This window comes from Petaurus breviceps, unplaced genomic scaffold (assembly GCF_028583685.1).
Source record: "Petaurus breviceps papuanus isolate PSGF00001 unplaced genomic scaffold, PetGlider_PUasm1.0 90847, whole genome shotgun sequence".
In the NCBI taxonomy this organism is placed as follows: domain Eukaryota; kingdom Metazoa; phylum Chordata; class Mammalia; order Diprotodontia; family Petauridae; genus Petaurus; species Petaurus breviceps.
The window spans coordinates 26631916-26651298 of NW_027187360.1; the positions used below are offsets into that span (position 1 = coordinate 26631916).

A 19383-nucleotide genomic window follows, 5' to 3' on the forward strand; every position below is an offset into this window, starting at 1 on the left:
AAGAAAACTCCAAAATGGGGTCTCAAAGAGTTGAGCATAACTGAAACAACTTAACAAGACAGCTAAGGCAGAAAAGCAAGAAATTTTAAAAGGTACAATTAATTAAGAATGGGAAGAGCACAGAGCTTTAATGAAGGAAGCAATGCTTATAAAGTCATGCAAACAGGGGGATGAGATGGGGTCAGAGGAGACAAAAGCCACAAATAAATTTAGAAAGTGAAGGAAGAAAGTAAACATTACAGTGACATCGCACTTTCACTTATGGAGTAGGGAAAGATAAAAGCCTGAAGGGATGAAAGAGGAGAGACATACATAAAAACAGATAGCAAAATACCTTCATGGAGACATACAATGACAATCTGGAGCAAGATCTAGAGTTTGAAAAAAAAAAGTTACACGATGCTAAGTTCACAGATTTAGAGCTGGAAAGGCCCTCGGAAATCATATAGCCCAATCTGATCATTTTAAAGATGAGGAAACTGAGGTCCTCCTGAGAGATTAAGCAACCTGACCAAGGTCACATAGGTAGAACCATAGCACAAATGGCTTCTGGACACATTATAATTTCTACTTGTTGAATTTCAGATTTCTTTGGCATACTTTTGAATTCTCTGACTTCAAATCCAGTGCTCTTTCTCTCTATTACCAGTTTTCTACATGTTTTTGTTCTTACACATACCTTTTCCTGTGCTAACTCTGAGAAGGAAATGATTTTCTATGCCCTGAGAACTCATCTAGAAGTGGAAAATATGAAAGCTGTAGTACAAACCTCTCTCCTAGTTAGATGCCTAATGAGTACCAGAATCATGAAACTCATGGTATTTACTAAAACTTAAACAAAGAAAAATGTGGATTTTTTTTCTGACAATGCCAGCACTACAAAAAATAAAATGACAAAGAAGCTTGGAATGATATTTAGGAATTTCATTAATAAAGGGAAAAAGCAGGAGAAATCATAGCATGCCTTATCTTGTATTATTATTTGAATCATTCAAAGGTATAATTTTTGAACTCAAGCACATTACTTTGTAAATTAAATACCTAGGAATTCAAGGCTAAAAACTGCTTTGGATAAAACAATATGTAGATCTGTTTTGAAGATCTGATCCTTGAATAAGAAGATGAACTCGAGATCCTGTGAAGTACTAAAGTAATATAAACATAATATAGCTGACATCACTTTAATTATTACATGCATTTCTGAAGTGTCATGTAAAAATAAATTAGAACAAGTCATATTTCTCATTATAATCTCAAAGAAATAAGTTGGGACAGTCGAAGTCATATGCTCTCTTCTCAAGGAATCCTATGGTCCATGGTGTCTATGTCATTTAATACTTCGTAGCATTGTAATTTGTATTATTTTCTGATTTTTTATTTTATGTATGTCTTGAAACTCCAAACCTGTACAATCTTTAATGGACAAAATCTTTAACTATTCTCTTTCAGGCACCTTACAATTTGCTAGGTAAATAGTCAATTAACAATAATTCTTTATTGACCTATAAGATGGTCATACAACCTGAAACTAAGAATATCATTCTCTAATGAATAACTTGCCAAAGGTTTTTGACAGATTCTTCTTCAGAAATTTAACTGTGAATCAAAAAAGATTTTACTTGGTAATTCAGAAAGTATTTATAAGGGTAATTAAAGAAGCTAACATTCATTATTAATCTGACTTAATGCTAAAGTTTCCAGAGAGTCTCAGGATAAAAACCTGTGAGATTCACTGCCGTATACTTATAAACCACCTCTGAAACCCTGGAGAGGCCACTAATCAGCTGTCCTGAAATCCTCTTACTAGCTTTTATTATTTTTTAAAAATCCCCTAAAGCACATGCATGGGGGTAGGGGGAAAAAGAGCCCCTGCAGGGAAGAGGAAGGAGGGAATTTGGAAATCAAAACTTGAAAAAAAGAATGTTTAGAAACTTGAAAATATTGGAAAATTAATTGGGAAACATTTAACAAAATAAATAAAAATGCGATGGGAAAAACCCCATGAAAAAAAAATTTTTATGACAGTTTTATTACAATAAGAAGACAATACCTAACCACAGGAACCAATAATTGCCACATCCATGATTTCTAAGGAACTTGTCGCTATAAGCTAATATGTAAAGAATCAAAATCAAGCAGTTGATTATGTCAAAACTATTAATCAACAAGTATTTGTAAAGCACTTACAATGTGATGAGCACTGTGCTAGGCTCTCAGGATGTAAATAAATTAATTAAACAATCTCTACTCATATGGACTTAACATTTGAAATTGAAAAAATAAGGTACAGAAGAGGAAGGGCTGCAGGCCAGGCAAGGGGAACAGCCAATGCAAAAACCAAGGAGAAGGAAAATTAAGTGTAGTGTGTGAGGAACTGAGAAAGAAGAATCCTGGAGAGGCTATGATGTACAACTTTGGAAAGATAGGCTGGGACTGGGTTGTGAAGGGCTTTCAAAAGCTAAACAGAAGAGTATGCATTTGATTTTAGAAAGACTAAGAAATCATTGAAGATGACTGAGGATCGCAATGAGATGGTCAGATATGTGATGAAGCTAAAAAAAAAAATCACTTTGACAGTAGTAGAAAGATGGTGACACTGATTGCCCAGACCACATGTAAAAATATGCCTAGTCATTTCTGCAGAAGAGCAGTAGCAGCAGTAAATGGGAACCAATACAGACCCAATATCCTCTGCAGCACTGAAAACCCCACATAGAATGAGCAGATGAAGCAACAATATCTTCTGGAAACTGTTATCTTTAATTTTTATCTACCATCCTCTAGTATCCCTATTATTAAAAATTTTTTTTCTCTAACCTGTTTCTCTCTCTGCATTAATCAATCACCAGACATATAGGAAAAACTATCCCCACCCCTACTTTTATTTTTGTATTTTTGTTGTAATGATATTTACATTACATATAAATATATTATTACATATCATACATGTATAAATACATTACATTAATGTTATATTCATTTTATATTATTTTATTCTCATGCTTTTCTTCAACCCTACCCCATTAATGGGGTACTCCAACCCTGCATATGATGCCTTCGGGAATTTCAATTTTATAATGAACAGATATGCCTTCATCCTGGAGCTAGTTCTCTCACATTCCTTCTATCTACTAGCTCTCATTTAGACTGGCTCCTTAATGATACTATATATCCCTTGCCCTCCTCTACAGATACATCACTGGTTTTCCATCACCCACATCCCCCTATACATTGGTACAGGAGGGGAAGAAGAAGAGAAGGTAAGTCAAAATAATTCTTGTTGCATACTACTATTTCCAGACTCTACCTTTGCCATTATCATTCCTCAACCTTTCCTTCTTTACATTATCAAAATTTTCTAGCCAATCTAGATTATGGTAGCTATTGTATACAACCCCACATATACCCACCCTGAGACATGCTCCCTCTTTTCTAACAAAGTTTAGTACCTGGTTTATCATTTTCATCTCCTCCCAAACTTCCAACATTGTTCTAGGGAATTTCAAAATCCATAGTGATGTTCCTTCAAACTCCCTAACACCTCAATTACTCAGCCTCCTTAAATTATATGACCTACTCCTTCACTCCAACTCAGCCATACATAAAGATCATTATATGCTAGAACTCACCATTATCCACAAGGATTTTACTTCCCTAATTAAAACCTCCAATATTTCTCTACATAACCATAATCTTTAATCATTCCATCTCTCACTATCCACCCCTTTCATACTAAACCCATCCTTGCCGCTATGAAAACCTCCAATCCCTCTAACTTCTCAGTATTCTCAAACCAATGCCCCCATCTGATTTTACTTTCTTCCTTCTCTAATCTTGATCCTATACTTAGCCAATAAAATTCTACACTGTCTTTACCTTTACTCCCCTGTTTTATCACTGCTGTTCCTTTGAATAGCTTCATTCTTGGATTACACCCACAATCTACTTCCTTCATTTGCAGTAACCTATTGTTGAAAGGAGCCTAATAAGTCACAACTGTGCTGACTAGGTACATCATAATGGTATACTTCAAATTTCAAACATTCTCACCGTAGCAAGGCAAGCCTTATATTCTTCCCTAATTGATTACCTAACTCCTCAAAAAGGTTTGTCCAAACCTTTTCTCCTCACATCTCCAAATACTTCCTCTTCTCCCTTTTCAGCTGACCTCTGCTCCCCTAATACCCACTGATATCATCCCCTACTCTCTCTTCCTGTTCCAGTCTCTGACAATGAGGCAGCCCTTATCCTTGCCAAGATCAACCTGTTTGTGTGCCCTTGATCCCATCTCTTTGAAATGTTCAATCTCTCCTTAACTACAGGTTCCTTCCCAACTGACTTTAAGTAAACCCAAGTCTTCACTATCCTTAAAAAAAAAATTCACTAGATCTTACCATCCTGACTCATATTATCATCCTCTTTTTCCCCTTCCTCAAACACCTATCTACAATTCATGTCTTTACTTCCTCTCTTCTCTTTTCTAAGACATTTCAATCTGAATTTTGACCATCACCGACTGAAACTGTTCTCCAAAATTTTCAATAATCATTTAGTTGCCAAAACTCATGGTCTTTTTTCAGTCATCATCCTTTCTCAACCCATCTGCTTTATCTGGCATTACTAATCATCTGATCCTCCTGGAAACTCTCTCTCTCCTCTCCCAACTTTCATGAAACTATTTCAACTTGGTTCTCCTCTTACCTATTTAGACATTCTTCTCAGTCTCTTCTGCTGGTTCATCACCCAGATCACACACTCTAAGCGTTGAGAGATCCCCAAAGAGCTGTTAAAAGCCCCATATGATTCTCTCTCTATATGCTCTCTCTTGGGTGACCTCATCAGCTTCCATGGCCTTTCATTCCCATACTGTTGCCTCCCATAGCTCAATATCGAGCCTCAATTTCTCAATGTCAGTCTCATATCAACAATTGCCTCTTAGACATTTCAAACTGAGTGTGCCAAAGAAATCTGAAATTCAACAAGTCCAAAACAGAAGTCATTATCTTTCAAAAAAAAAAAAAAACTCCACTACTCTCCATAACATCTCTATTTCTATCTAAGGGAACACCATTCTTGCTAGTCTCCCAGGTTCATAACTTTGGCATTACCCTAAACTCCTCACTCTCACTCATCCCAAGTAATCAGCTAACAAATTTTGCCACTTCTATCTCAATATCTCTTGCATGAGATTCTTTCTCTCTAGTCACACAGCTACCAAATTAATTCAAGTCCTCATCATTTCTCATCTAAGTTATTGCAATAAACTCTTAATTGGTGTTCCTGCTTGAAGTCTCTCCACACTTCAGTCCATTACAGAGCTATGATTTTCCTCAAGCAGTGATCTGAGCATATCACTCCCTTGCTCAATCAACTACTGTCTCCATAATCAAATAATCTGCCTTGTTCAACTTTTAAAATTCTTCAAACCTGGCCTTATCCCATCTTTTGAACTTTATATCACTCTCTCTCCCACCTTCTATATTACAAACAAACTGGCTTTTTCTCTGTTCTTCACACAAAAGATTCTATTTCCTATCTCTGTACCTTTTTATTATCTGTCCCCACCACCTGGGGACAGTCTCTTATTCTCTGCCTCATGGACTCTTTAAGACTCAGTTCATGCACTACCTTACCTGAAGGCAAATATGATTTCCTCAACTGCTAGTGCCCTCCCCCTTAAACTATATGTGTGTGTGTGTGTGTGTGTGTGTGTGTAACCTCAAGCTCAGTAAATAAAGGGACATGGTAGATGCTTAATAAATATCTGCTGATTCATTATTATAGCTGCTTGAGTCACTGTTGCTTCTAAATTCTTGGGAAAGTAGGGACAAATAACTTAATGAACCCAAAAGTAGAACAAAACTAGATCCAAAGATAGACCAGAAAATCTGAGACAGCCTTAGTGTTTTCAGAAGCATGGGTCATGTACACTCAGTCAGAACGAGGACTAGGACCTAGGTTTCCTTAATCTATCACTTCTCATATACGACCTGCATATATGAGACTAATATGGCCAAAGATAGCTTTATCTCTATTTCTAACACACTTCTTATCCTCCACTAGCAACAAAAAAATCAATGCCTGCTATTATACTTTATAATCTTTTCTCTCTACTATACTTCCTCCTCCTGACCTCTTCCTTTTGCCAGTTTCCCAAGGATGTCACTTCCCCAAAAATATCACGGCCCAAAGAAGGATTCTGGTAGCAAACATAACTTTTCTCAGCAACATGAAGTGGGACATAGGTCCTTTTCATTCTGCTAAAGCACAACAATGATCTAACCCTTATTTGTGGGTTTTTGGGGGATTTTTTGAATAAAAAAACATTCTACACTCTCAAAGCAGAATAAAGATCTCTACGGAATCAGCAACTGCACAGTATGAACATATTCTGTAAACAGGATGGATTTTGGTCCCAAAATGAACTGCAGCTCTGTATTTGAAGTTTGTTTAACTAAATATCAAGTAGGAAACCTAGGCTGCTTATACACTTTTTAAGGATCTCCTTCCTTTTGTTGTCTCTCTCTCAACCTCTCCTACAACTCTTCCTTCTCAAACTTCCTAATTACTGCCCATTTCTAAGTATTATTGAAGAAAAGAGGAGATTATAAAGGGATTGAGAATTTGGCTGTAAAATATCAACAAATCCAGACAGAGTTCTCTCTAGTTTTCCTAAATGAGTGTTTTACTCACTCCTAAATCACTATGTTTTGATAAGTTTTTTTCATATAGCCCCTGGTAAAAAACAGGAGAAGTGGTCATACAATGACCCTGGGAAAGTATGTTGGTAATCTAACCATGGTTGTATCTAGCATATAAAATAAACCTTTTATCTCATTCCAGAAGTTACACAGGGGAAAAAAAGTGAAATAGCCCCTTTCATCTATCTTCTCAACCCACCTCCCAACATCCACTGCTGGTGAATAATAAAAAAATAACCCATTCAAGAGACAAAGAATGCAGCAGGGAATGTATTACCAGGCTGGGGATGGACTTAGGCATAGTCTTCCGAGCTCTGTGGACTTTGACATCAGGATTTGTAGTGGCAGGTTTTTTATGATCTAGATCTTTACTCCCTTCACCTAGCTTGGTAGGCGTTGCAGCCTGTACATGAGGAAATGAGCTTAAAGTTCTTCCCTTGTTGGATCCTCCAGGAAGTGTTTTTGCAGCATGGCCAGGAAGAGAAGAAGCCAAGGTGCTGGTAGTCCTTATGGGCTGTTCTGGTAATGTCTGTTTGGTTAAGATATAGCCATTACTTCCTGTGAGAGAAGTCTGGGTGAAATCACTAGCTTTCACATGATTTTGTTTCCCAAAGTCACTATCTCTCTCAGAAATTCCATTTTCAGCTATTCTGGTAAATTTATTAGCAGGCTCCTGTGGGCTGGCTTTTGTATTGTCCTGAGTGTTTTTAGCTGGATTGGGATGACTACTGGCTTCATTTCTTTCACAAGAACCATTTGTTTCACCATCCGCTGCCATTTGAGGCTCCCCTCCTTGCTTTTCTGTTGAACTTTCATCAGCAGCCATGGCATTACCCCCTGTGGAAAGAGGCCACAAGAAGTCAAATGTGGTTGACAGTACAACAATTGTATTAACAACAGCAGCTCACATTTATATGTAGTGCTTTTTAAAGCTTACAAAGGGATATCCTTATAACAATCATGTAAGGTAGGAAATGCATACTTCTATTTATTATCTCCATTTCACAGATATGGAAATCAGAATTCAATAAAGTTGACTATCAAGTTTCATAAAGCAGGACTAAAACCCAACTCTTCTGATTCCAACTCCAGTGTTCTCTTTTACTATACCACAGTACCTATTTTTTTATTTATGTAATACTTTTCAATTTCTAAAATACTTTCTCACGTGACCCCATTTGACATAGGAAGACCAGTCAGGTAGTCAATACAAATACTATTATCTCCATTTTCCAGACAAGGTAACTGAAGTTCTGAAATTTTATCAGACTGCCCCCCGAAATCATGGGAGCAGTAGATCTCAGGTCCTCCCTTCCCTAATTTTGTACTCTACCACTTACCAGCTTCCTACACTTGAGTAGAATTGGCACCAAAGATTACCGAGTTCAAGCTGGTACCCTTCTTTTGCCCAGCAGAAAACCTTCTCGTTCATTTAACAAAATTTAAAGTCTACCATCCACATATGCAAGGTGCTCATGTTTTATACAAAAGTTTTAAAATCTCAAACATACTGGTTAGGAAATTTTATAGCCAATCTGTAAAACTAAAGTTTCAGTAAGAGTTTTGATAAAATAGAAATAAAAAGGTTAGACTCAAAGAAAATATTATTTATCTTATTAATGTAATTAAAAATATATAAAAGTATATAAAAATATATAAATAATCTTATATAGATTTTATTAACTAATAGAAATATGTAGTAAAAAGTTAAATAATTAAAAATATCTTCCTATTATTCCTAAATTACCTATTATTGGGAAGAGTCAAAGGCAAGATTTTTCAAATGTTACAAGTAACAAAATATTTATGTAATAATGAGGAAAGGGTATGTTAATGATATGTGTATATATAAAAATGTATACAACCATATGGTAAGGGATAGCAAAACAAAATTTATATCAGTGTGTAACCAACAATTCATGTTAAGGATAGTCTGAATAATAATAGTTACTATTTAAGTAAATATTAGTTGCCAAATTATATTACAAATTTCTCTTTGTTAAGTGTTCTTTATCCAATATACAGTGGAAAAAAAGTTCAAAAAAAGTTCTGTCTACGTGTGGCAGTATTTGTACTTTTTCCTCTCTCTGCCAAAGTCTTTTGACTCTACTTGGAAACACCAAGCTAGAGGATGAAGATGAGCAGTAATTTGGAAATATAAGAGAAAGAAACTGAAAGTATTTAGAAGCAATATTCTTATACAATGAGAGGTAGTACTGTCCCTGGAGTCAAGGAATTGAGAGTTCAAATTCTGATTCTGATACAAACTAGCAGTGTGACCCGTAACCCCTAAGCTAACTGTTCAATGCTCCCAGACAAATACAAGTGTATTGCTAGCAGCATCAGAAAAGGGAGCTCCATATTCCACACCAGGCATTCCCTACAGAAAAGATAGTAAACAGGTACATTGTAGCTCTGCAACTCTCCCTAGTGTTGCCCAACCAGATTAAAGTATAACTGGGAAATAATTAACAAAATAAATAAAAAATACAAAAGAACATAGATACTGTTAATATGTTGTTTTCAAAAACCATATGAAGCCCACAGGGATACCCATATATGTTTTAGCTCCCCTCCTCACCTCTTTCTATTTGAATTTGACACCACTGTCCTACAAAAATGAATCACAGGTCTGGGAAAAAAAAATTACAACATGTAAAATATGGACAATTCAGTTAGTCAACAACAATATCAAAAATCAATGATACTTTTGAAACATACCACCAAATGCTAAAACACTCCTGTACTAAACCCCAAGGACTTATCCATCAAGTATAATCTTTAAAAGTTTGGTCATAAGTGACCCTTTATTGGTAAAAATAAATCTGCCCCAAATCTGATTCTTTTTTTTTTTTTACTTCCCCCCTACAGATTAAAGCAGAGTAAATTGGCCAACATGAGAAACATTCCCATTGTGGAGTCAACTCTCTAATTTCTTTCAAAGTCTGAGTCTCGAGGTAAAAGTCAATGTCAGCCAAGGTCCCCCTATACCTAATGAAATCATCTCTCTCTTAAGGTCTCTAAGGCTACCCTTCCCTTCATCTAACACCATGTTGGGAAATGGGTTGTGGGTGGGGCCCACCTTCACTTATACAAGAAGACAACAACATTGTCCTCAGCCCTTGGAAATCCCACTCAATCCATTGGGATTAAGCTACTGAGTGTTTCCTCCATTTTTCCTACTCTAGAATCAGAGCTAGGGAAGGATTTTCCCAGACCTTCCCAAGCCTCAATAGAACCAGCACAGAAGAGTCAAAGGACCTGTATTATTATACACCTAGATCTGCCACTTTCATCTCTGATTCAGTGAGCCTTTCAGGACCATTCATAAGAAGGAGATCCAAGGGGCAGGCAGGTGGCGCAGTGACTAGAGCACCAGCTCTGGAGTCAGGAGGACCTGAGTTCAAATCCAGTCTCAGACACTTAACATGTACTAGCTGTGTCACCTTGGGCAAGTCACTTAACCCCAACTGCCCTGCCTTCCCCCCTCCAAAATGGGGGGAGGGGGGACACCAAGAAGGAGATTCAGCTTAACCTATGAAAAGATAAAATACAACATGAAGTTTTAGTTTATTCAGCAATATTTTAAGTGAAAGAAATTTTATTCTGAATATTTGTTTTGATAAAGAAAAAAGGAGACATTTTTACTTAAGGTGTTTTCCTAATGAATTAGGGGAAAAAAAGTATTTTTAAACATTATACCTCTACTGTGGTAGAGGTGACAGGTTCTCAAAGGCAAGCCAATCAAACAAAGTGTTAGTATGTCCAAGCAAATTGGAAAGACACGTCAATTCAAGTATAGGTTCACAGTGCACCTGTTGTTTGAAGAGCAACCTAACTAAATTCAGCTATGCTCATCAAGAGAAGGATAGTCATAGAATTTGGGAGTTCAAAAGTACCTCTATGGTCAATTAATCCAACCTACACCTAAAAAAGGAATTCCCAGAACATGTCTTCTATCAAACTCTTATAGAACAAATTAATATCTATACATTGCACAAATTATTCTTAAAAATCAAGGAAATACTTTACCAAACTCTTATGAAACAAAATAGTTCTAATTTCTAAACCAATGAATGATAAAATAAAGATCATTAACAACTATCAATTCAAAAATGTTAAAGAAAATCCTGACAGAAAAAGACTATAGTAATATATCTAAAAATTTATTCATTGAGATCAAGTTGAATCTATACAACGCTCTTCTCCCTAATTGTCTCTAGGTTTTCTGGATACCACTCTCTCCTGGTTCTCTTCCTACTTTTCAGACTGCTTCTTCTCACTCTCCTTTGCTGGATTCACATCTAGGTCATATCCTCTAAACTTAGGTGTCCAAAAGGATTCTGTCCTGAAGGCTTCTTCTCTTCTTCCCCTATCTTACTTCACTTTGGTGATCTCATCAGCTCCCATGGATTTAATTAAAATCTCTTGTGGTAATATCTCTTTCCTAACCTTTCTGATTACCTCCAATCCTGCACATCCAACTGCCTCCCAGACATCTCAAACTGGATGTTCACTGTTGTCCAGTTGTTCAGTCATGTCCAGCTCTTCATAACCCCGTTGGGGTTTTCTTGGCAAAGACACTGGAGTGGTTTGTCATTTCCTTCTCCAGCTCATTTTACAGATGAGGAATCTGAAGCTAACAAGATTAAATGACTTGCCCAGAGTAACAAAGTTATTGTGTCTAAGGCCAGATTCCAACTCGGGTCTTCCTGATTCCAGGCACGCCCAGTACTCTGTCCACTGTGCCACCTTGCTGCCCAATGTCTAATAGGTACCTTAAACTCAAAATATCCAGTACTAAACACATTATCTTTCCCACTAAACTCTACTACCCCTCTCCCAACTTCTCTATTACTGTGGAGGGCAAAATCATCCTCCCAGTCCCTCAGGTGCACAACCTAGGTGTTATTATGGACACTATGTAGCATTTCCATACTTCAAATCTGTTGCCAAGGACTGTCAATTTCACTTTTGCAACATCCAGTGGTATGCCTCCTTCCTCCCTTCTAGTCTTCTTATATCTTACTCCCCACCACATATTCTGATCCAGTGACAGTGGCCTTCTTGTTGCTGCATGAACAAGAAACTCCATATCGTGACTCCTGGCATTTTCTCTGGCTATCCCCTCATGCCTCGAGTCCTCCTCCTCCTCCTCATCTCTGCCTCCAGGATTCCCCAAATTTCTTCAAGTTCTAAACAAAATCCTACCTTTCACAGGAATTTATTGCCAATCCCTCTTAATTGTAATGCATTCCCTCTACTGATTATTTCATATTTATCCTGTATCTATCCTGTTTATAGTCCATTCTAACAAAGGAAAGCTCTACTTGTTAGGAAACTCCTCCAGACATCAAGTCAAAATTATACACCTTAACCTACTGCTCTCGGGCTTGTCCTCTATTCCTAAATATTAAAATGTGCTAACCTAGAGCTTTGAAATGTGTAATTAACAACTCACATTTGTATGCAATAGGCACAGAGAATCTTAGTGATTAATCCAACCTTCTCTTGGCACAGCCTCCCTTATTTGAATATTTCTGTATATTTTCTTTTATTAGTTTATATATTGACCCGAATTTCATCTGGGGAATTTTTAGCTCTTGAGAGCTGGGAGCCATCTCCAGTTATACTGATTTATATCTTGCCATTGGTCCCAGATGACTCTGGAGGAGAGAGTGAGGTTAGTGACTTCACGCAGTCCTCCATTTAAATCCAGTTCACTTGTATGTCATGGCATCACCTTCCTGATGTCATGATCCTCTTCGAGAACAAAGGACAAACAACATCAACAGCCCTCAGGGTCCAAACAGAATAAATTTAATCCCTATTTCAAATGACAATCCTTCAAATTTTTCAATATAGCACAGTTCTTTCCTTAGTCATCTTTTCACCATGCTAGCATCCCTAATTCTTCAACCAGTTTTCATATAGCATGGACATGAAGCGCTTCACCAGCTTGATTCCCCACCTCTGAAACTGTCATCATCATGGTACAAGTCTTCATCCTCTCATGTCTGGATTTTTAAATAAACAGATAATTGATGTCCCTGGCTCAAGCCTCTCCTGACTTCAGTCCATTCTCCATTCAGTTGTCAGTCAAAGCAATCTTCCTAAAGCATAGTTCCAACTACGTCACTCTCCTGTGCAATAATGGCCTTCTACCATCTCCAAGATCAGATATAAAATGCTATTTGGCATTCAAATCCCTTCACAGCCAGCAATCAAATGACACTGGCCTCCATGCTGTCCTAACTCCTGGGCTTTTTCAATTGGCTTCCTTGTTTCCGTCACATCCCAGGTAAAATCCTACTTTCTGACAGAAATCTTTCCAAGTCCTCCTTAATCTTAGTGCCTTTCATCTAAGATTATTTCTAATTTATCATATATTTATCTTATTTGTACACAGTTATTTACAAGTTGTCATCCATTCAACTATGAGGTTGTTGAGAGGATTAGACTGTTTTTTTACTTTTTTTTTGTATCTCCAGTGCTTAGCACAGTGCCTGGTACATAGCTGGCACTTACATGCTTATTGACTTGACTTCCTAAACTGTGGAGACTAGAACTGAATACAATATGCTAGATGTAGTCTGACCAGAACCAAATCCTGCTTACAAGGATATGATTTTCTTCAAATACAACTAATGGAATCATCTACTTAGAGACAGAAAATATTTGATCCTCCCCATTAGTGAAAGTAATGTTCACAATAAAGAAATCACAAATCCTTTAAGGATCTTTTATCTTTCATCTTCATAACAATAGCACTATAAACACTATGCATATAGGACAGGCTGAGTACTTAATAAAAGTCTGGCAAACGGAACTGAATGTTTCCTTTGAGGGAGAGATGAAAAGAGAGAGGAGGGAAAGGCAGGTGGGGGAGGGGGTAATTCTAGTAAAATTTTTCCTATTAGGAAAGCTGCTTGGTATCTACTGGCTAGATAGTTAGCCTCAAAGACTGAAACACCTGGGTTCATGCAGTGCTTTTGACACATATGTACTGGCTATATGACTCTGGAATAATCATGTATTCTCTAAGTGCTCTGGGCAACTCTCTAAAGTTATTAATTTGAAGGAAAGGTGCTTACTTGGGTAGATGGATTTTCTTCATCAAGGAATTCCCTATACTTGTCACTTTTACTATTAAAAGCTTTTAGGAAATAAATCAGAACAACGTGAAAAAAAAATGAAGATGACTTAAAAGAATTTTCATCAATTATCTGTTCCACTGAAAAGGAACTCTACCCCACACAGATCTTTTATTTCCAAGAAAGATTTTATTTCTCTCACAAAATTCTATCTTGAAACACATTTCTAAAATGCTTTCTGTTTCTTTTATCATGATTATTTCAATATCATTTAATGATTCTATCTTATGCTATAATTATTAATTTTCATCTCTTATCTCACTTCTAAGGTCAGTAGATGGCACACTGGATACTGGACTGTACTTGGGAGTCAGGAAGACTCAAATCAAGATTCAGATACTTACAAGCTGGGTGATCCTGGGCAAGTCACTTAAACAATACCCTCAATATCCTCCTCTATAAAAATGGGGCTGATAATAGCACCTACTTGACAGTATTGTTATGAATATTGAATGACATATTTGTAACTTCTCTCAGTATCTTAAAGAGCTAAAGAAATACTAATTATTATTAGATTATACACTCCCTAAACATAAAAATCATATCCTTTTCATCTATATATCCTCCACAAGAACTTAATGTAGGATGTGGGCAATAAATATCTATTGAATGAACCAATGAATGACCGTTTTCTTAAAATACAAGCTTATGAGAAAATTCTTAACCTTATTAGTGTAACCTTGTTATTCATTCAAGTCCAATTTTTCATGACTCCATGGACCATACTGTCCCTAGGGTTTTCTTGTCAAAGATATTGGAGTGGTTTGCCATTTCCTTCTCCACTGGATGCAAACAAAGTTCAAATGACTCCAGGGTCACAAAGCTAGTAAGTATCTGGGGCTGAATTTGAAATCAGGTCTTCCTGACTCCAGGTACCCAGCTGCATCCTTAAGTTATTGTTCAGTCATTCAGTCATGCTTGACTCTTCATGACCCCACAGACTATACCATCCATGCAGATCTCTTGGTAAAGATACTGGAATATTCACTTACAGTAATGCAAAAGAAAAAGTAATTATTTATATGCTTGGAAGTTTTTGTGTATTTGTCATTTTACTAAGTATAAATTACATCTATTTAACATTTAAACTCTTCCCAAACTCAAAGTAATAAAATTAGACCAAGGCCTCATCTTTCTGAATACCCTGAGAATCTCTTCAATTCAGCTGTCACAGACAAGTGAATTCGTTAGATATTCTAGTCACCTCTGTGACAAAAATGGAGAACTGAAAAATCTACATTAAAGTTACAAATTATGAAGGTGTAATTCAACTTAAAAAGTATTTGTTACCCTCCACATCAAAAAAGCATTGGCTAGACACCGGAAATACAAAGAAATGAAAAATAGTTCCCTGGCACCAAAGGATTTTGATGCCATTTGTTAATTTTAACAATTTGAAATTAAGGCAATTAGAAATTATGCTCTTTCCTAAATTCTATATTAAATAGTAGTCCCTTTATAATTCATGCAAATTGGCACATCACCTTCTGATAATCCTCAACTTTCATTTTTAAAATGTTTCATATTATTTCTAATAAAACTTAAGAATTAAAAGGCTCATAATGACCAATGAGGTACTGCCACTTAAATCATTTTCAAAAAAAGGAGTTCATACTATAAAACCTTAAGGATCAGTGACTTTGGTATGGTTATTCTTTCCATAAACACGGAATGACTCTTCTATAACTTGACAGACAGTAGTTTGGAGTTACTATAACCAAAAATGTCATCACTACATAGCCAACCTGGTGATAAGTATCTCTAAACTGGTTAGGTTGGATCCCTACAACCGATAATCAATCTATTTCTAGGCTCACACTCTAGTATTCCAAGAAGAGTTAGTGTTCTGTTGACACAGCCTTCAGGAACCAGGCTACAACAAAGCACGAAAGTAGAACGCTACTGGAAGAAAAGGAATACTGAGAGGAACATGTGTGACAAATCCCTATGACAAATGAAACACCATGATGCTCAATAATCATTAATAAAAAAGAATAATTTGATGGGTTATCATTTCTTTGGTTTCATTCCTTTTTCCACTGATGCTGATCATGATGGCTTCAAACTTTCCAATCTCACAATTAAAAATCATTTATTGAGAGCCTACTGCCTAGTATGTGTGAGGAAATGAGCACAGGAAACAATGCAAAAATGAAAGAGCCCATGGCCCTAAAGAAGTTTACATTCCTAAAAGTGATCTAGAAAACAATATGAGCATAAGTAAATATGCATAAATTATACAGCAAGTAAACACCAGACATAATTCATATGAATGTCTTCCCAAAATTCTCCATAGGTAACCTCAGTGAATAGGAAAAATAATATAGATAATTCCAAAAATAGCAAATAATTAAGAAATCACTTATTGACTTTGGAATGTATTACTATACTAGCATCTGACTATAGTTGTATCTAAAATACTAATAATTCAATACTTCATTTTTTAAAATGACATCAGAATGTAAAAAACAACATTCTTTACTAGCATCCTCAATTATTTCGTCTTCTGTACCAGTCTCAAAGGAAGAGATCGTCATCAGCCTTGCCAAGGACAAACCCTATGCCTCTGCCCTTGATCCCATTCTATCTCCACTCATCTGACCACTTGCTCCTCACCTGTCCTCACCCCTCTAGTCATCAATGTTTGGATCCAATGGCTCCTTTCCTAGTGCCTACAAATATATCCAAAAACACCTCTTCATTTATTAAACAACACTTTGATCTGCCATCTCCTCTCCCTCTTCCCCCAAACTACTTTGCTATAGACTTTTTCCCTTTGACAAACTCCTAGAAAAACCTGCCTATACTCATTGATTCTACAGCCTCTTTTCCATCCTACTCGCAACTCTACTGCTGGACTAAAAGTGACTTCTCCAAGGTTATACCAACAATCTCTTTTTTTAAAATGCTTTTCAATACCTTTTTAAAGTTCATCTTTGTTTCCAAATATGTCATCCCCTTCCTCTACCTAATAACCCATCCCTCATCACAAAAAATAAATAAGGGAGGAAAAAATAGTTCAGTAACAACTACTGTGTCAACTGAGTCTTTCAGTACAAGCAATATCTCTTCTCTTCTGTATACTCACCAACCCATTCGTTCAATAAAATACCCTAGAATTTTTGCCAAGAATTGAAATCAAGTCTCCTACTGTCATTTATACTCCTGGACTCTTTATTTTTTTGGAGGTGGCAATATTATTTTCTTTTCTCTAATCTTTTATAATCTAATCTCTTCTAAGGAAATAAGGTGCTTTTTTTTCATCTCTTTTACCAGGACAATATAGGCCATTATAATTACACAGTGCTGAGTTTCATTACTTTTGTCATTGTTTTGTCCACATACCAACTTAGACTACAATTTCTTAATTACTAAGTCCTGTGGCTTTTTCCTCAAGCCTCACTTTCTTGACCTCTTCATGATTATTTGAGACTGTTTAATCATAACCCACTCCTCCTGAACACAAGTTCTTCTTCCTGGCTTTTTATAACATTGCCCTCTCCTAGTTTTCCCATCATTTCCAAGTCATTTAGCCTACCTGGACCATAGTTTCTTCATCTAAAAAAGGGAAGGTTTGACCTAATAGCTTATTAGATCCCTTCAGAAAGGGGAGGATCAATGAAGGAATAAGAAAAACTAACGACTAATAAAAGAGAGTAGAACTAATCAAATCTTATTTTTCTCCACTTTTCCCTGCCAAGAGAAATAACTGTGGTAAAAGGCTACCTAACATCCCTGTGATAAGCTTCAGTTACCAAATCCAGACAAACTCCATCTCTGAATACTGAACAGAATAGTGGATGGCATGTACATTCCACTTTTAATGATCTCTGAAATATCATCGAACATGGAAGAGGTTCTAAAGGATTAGAGAAAAGTAAATAATATTGCCACCTCCAAAAAAATAGAGTACAGGACTACAAATGATAGTAGGAGGCTTGACCTTAATTCTTGGCAAAAATTCTAGAATATATTATTAAACAAATGCTAGAGAAAGGAACTCTTTAACTATCTTAGGAGCATTTCTGTATTCTGACTAGCATCAGTATCCCATTTATATCACTTTCAAATCTCGAATGAGGTTTGTCCAAAGATATTTTGTATTTTGATCACTGCTTACCAGAAATCATTGTTATCAATCAGCAAACACACATTTGTCAAGCATACAAATCTGACTCTTTGTGAACTCATTTGAAAAACTTAAGTTGTTTGCAATTTCCTTCTCCATCTCATTTTACAGATGAGGAAACTGAGGCAAACTGAGTTAAGTGATTTGCTCAGGGTCACACAGCGAGTGTCTAAGGCTAGATTTGAATTCAGGTTCTCCTGATTCCAGGGACGGTACTGTATCCACTACGCCACACATAGGAGCCTTAGGAGGACTGTCATTCTGAGTAGCATCAGTGTCCCATTGATCACTTTTAAGATATGTCCAAAGATATTTTACACTTTGATCATCATTTGCCATAAATCACTGTTATCAATCAGGAAACATTTAATAAACACCAAGCATTCAAATTTTTTAAAAAGAAACAATTCCTGTTCTCAAAAAGCTTACATTCTCTCAAACAAGGCACCATGTACCTACATAAAAAAAGACAGAATTAAAAGAAAGTTTAAGGTAGTAGGGACAGAAGAACACTAGGAATTGGAGTGGGCAGGACAAACTTTGTATAAAAGGGTCTTGAAGCAACAAAGACATTCTGAGACACAGGGAGGGGGAAATTTATACCAGCATGGGGGAAAGGCATTGTACAGATAAGACATGGAGTTTCTTGTGTGAACAACAGAGAGAAGGTCAGTTTTATTGGACTGTTGATCATAGATAGGTGAATAGTATGTAATGAAACTGTTAAGACAGGTTGGAGTCAGGCTGTAAAAATGCATCAAAAGCCAAAAAGAGGAGTTTCTAGGAGCTGGGATCAACTTGAGGCAAGAAGACCAATTAGGAGCTTGCTGCAGACAACTAGGTGAGAGGTACCTAGATTTCGGCAAAGTTTTTGATAAAATGTTTTGTACTATTCCTAAGGAAAAGATGGAGAGATGTGATACATGTGAATGTGTAACTGGTTAGATGGTTAGCATAAAAGAATAATCATGAATGGTTCAATGGCAACTTGGCGAAAGATTTTCAATGGAATGGTCCAGGGATCAGTGCTTGGACATACGCTTTAATATTTTATCAATTACCTGGAAAAAAACAGGGGACATATTCATCAAAAGGGCAGATGACATAAAGCTAAAAGGAAGAGTCATCACACTGGATGACAGTCAGGATCCAAAATATCTTGAAAGCCTAGAGATTGAACTGAATCTAATAAGATAAAATTCAACTGGGAGAAATGCAAAGGTACAGCATCACATACTTTAATCTAGAAAAACCTTACATCTTAGTCCAATACCTTCTTTTTTTTTTTTTTTTGGCCTGTTTTGAAGGGCAATTGGGGTTAAGTAACTTGCCCAAGGTTACACGGCTATAGTTGTGTGTGTGTGTGTGTGTGTGTGTGTGTGTGTGTGTGTGTGTGTGT

At 36.5% G+C, this 19383-nt stretch overlaps 1 protein-coding gene across 15 annotated transcripts in view; it reads right to left on the bottom strand.

Moving 5' to 3' along the window:
* EHMT1 (euchromatic histone lysine methyltransferase 1) overlaps positions 1–19383 on the bottom strand; it is a 430700-nt gene that overhangs the window by 165540 nt on the left and 245777 nt on the right. For 13 of the 15 annotated variants that reach the window (XM_069072710.1, XM_069072712.1, XM_069072713.1 and 10 more), the window contains one exon: positions 6979–7538. In XM_069072710.1, the coding sequence (XP_068928811.1) occupies positions 6979–7538 (560 nt within the window). Of the gene's footprint in view, positions 1–6978; positions 7539–9282; positions 9334–19383 lie in introns of all 15 variants that reach the window. The other 2 variants (XM_069072720.1, XM_069072721.1) reach the window with 1 other exon arrangement.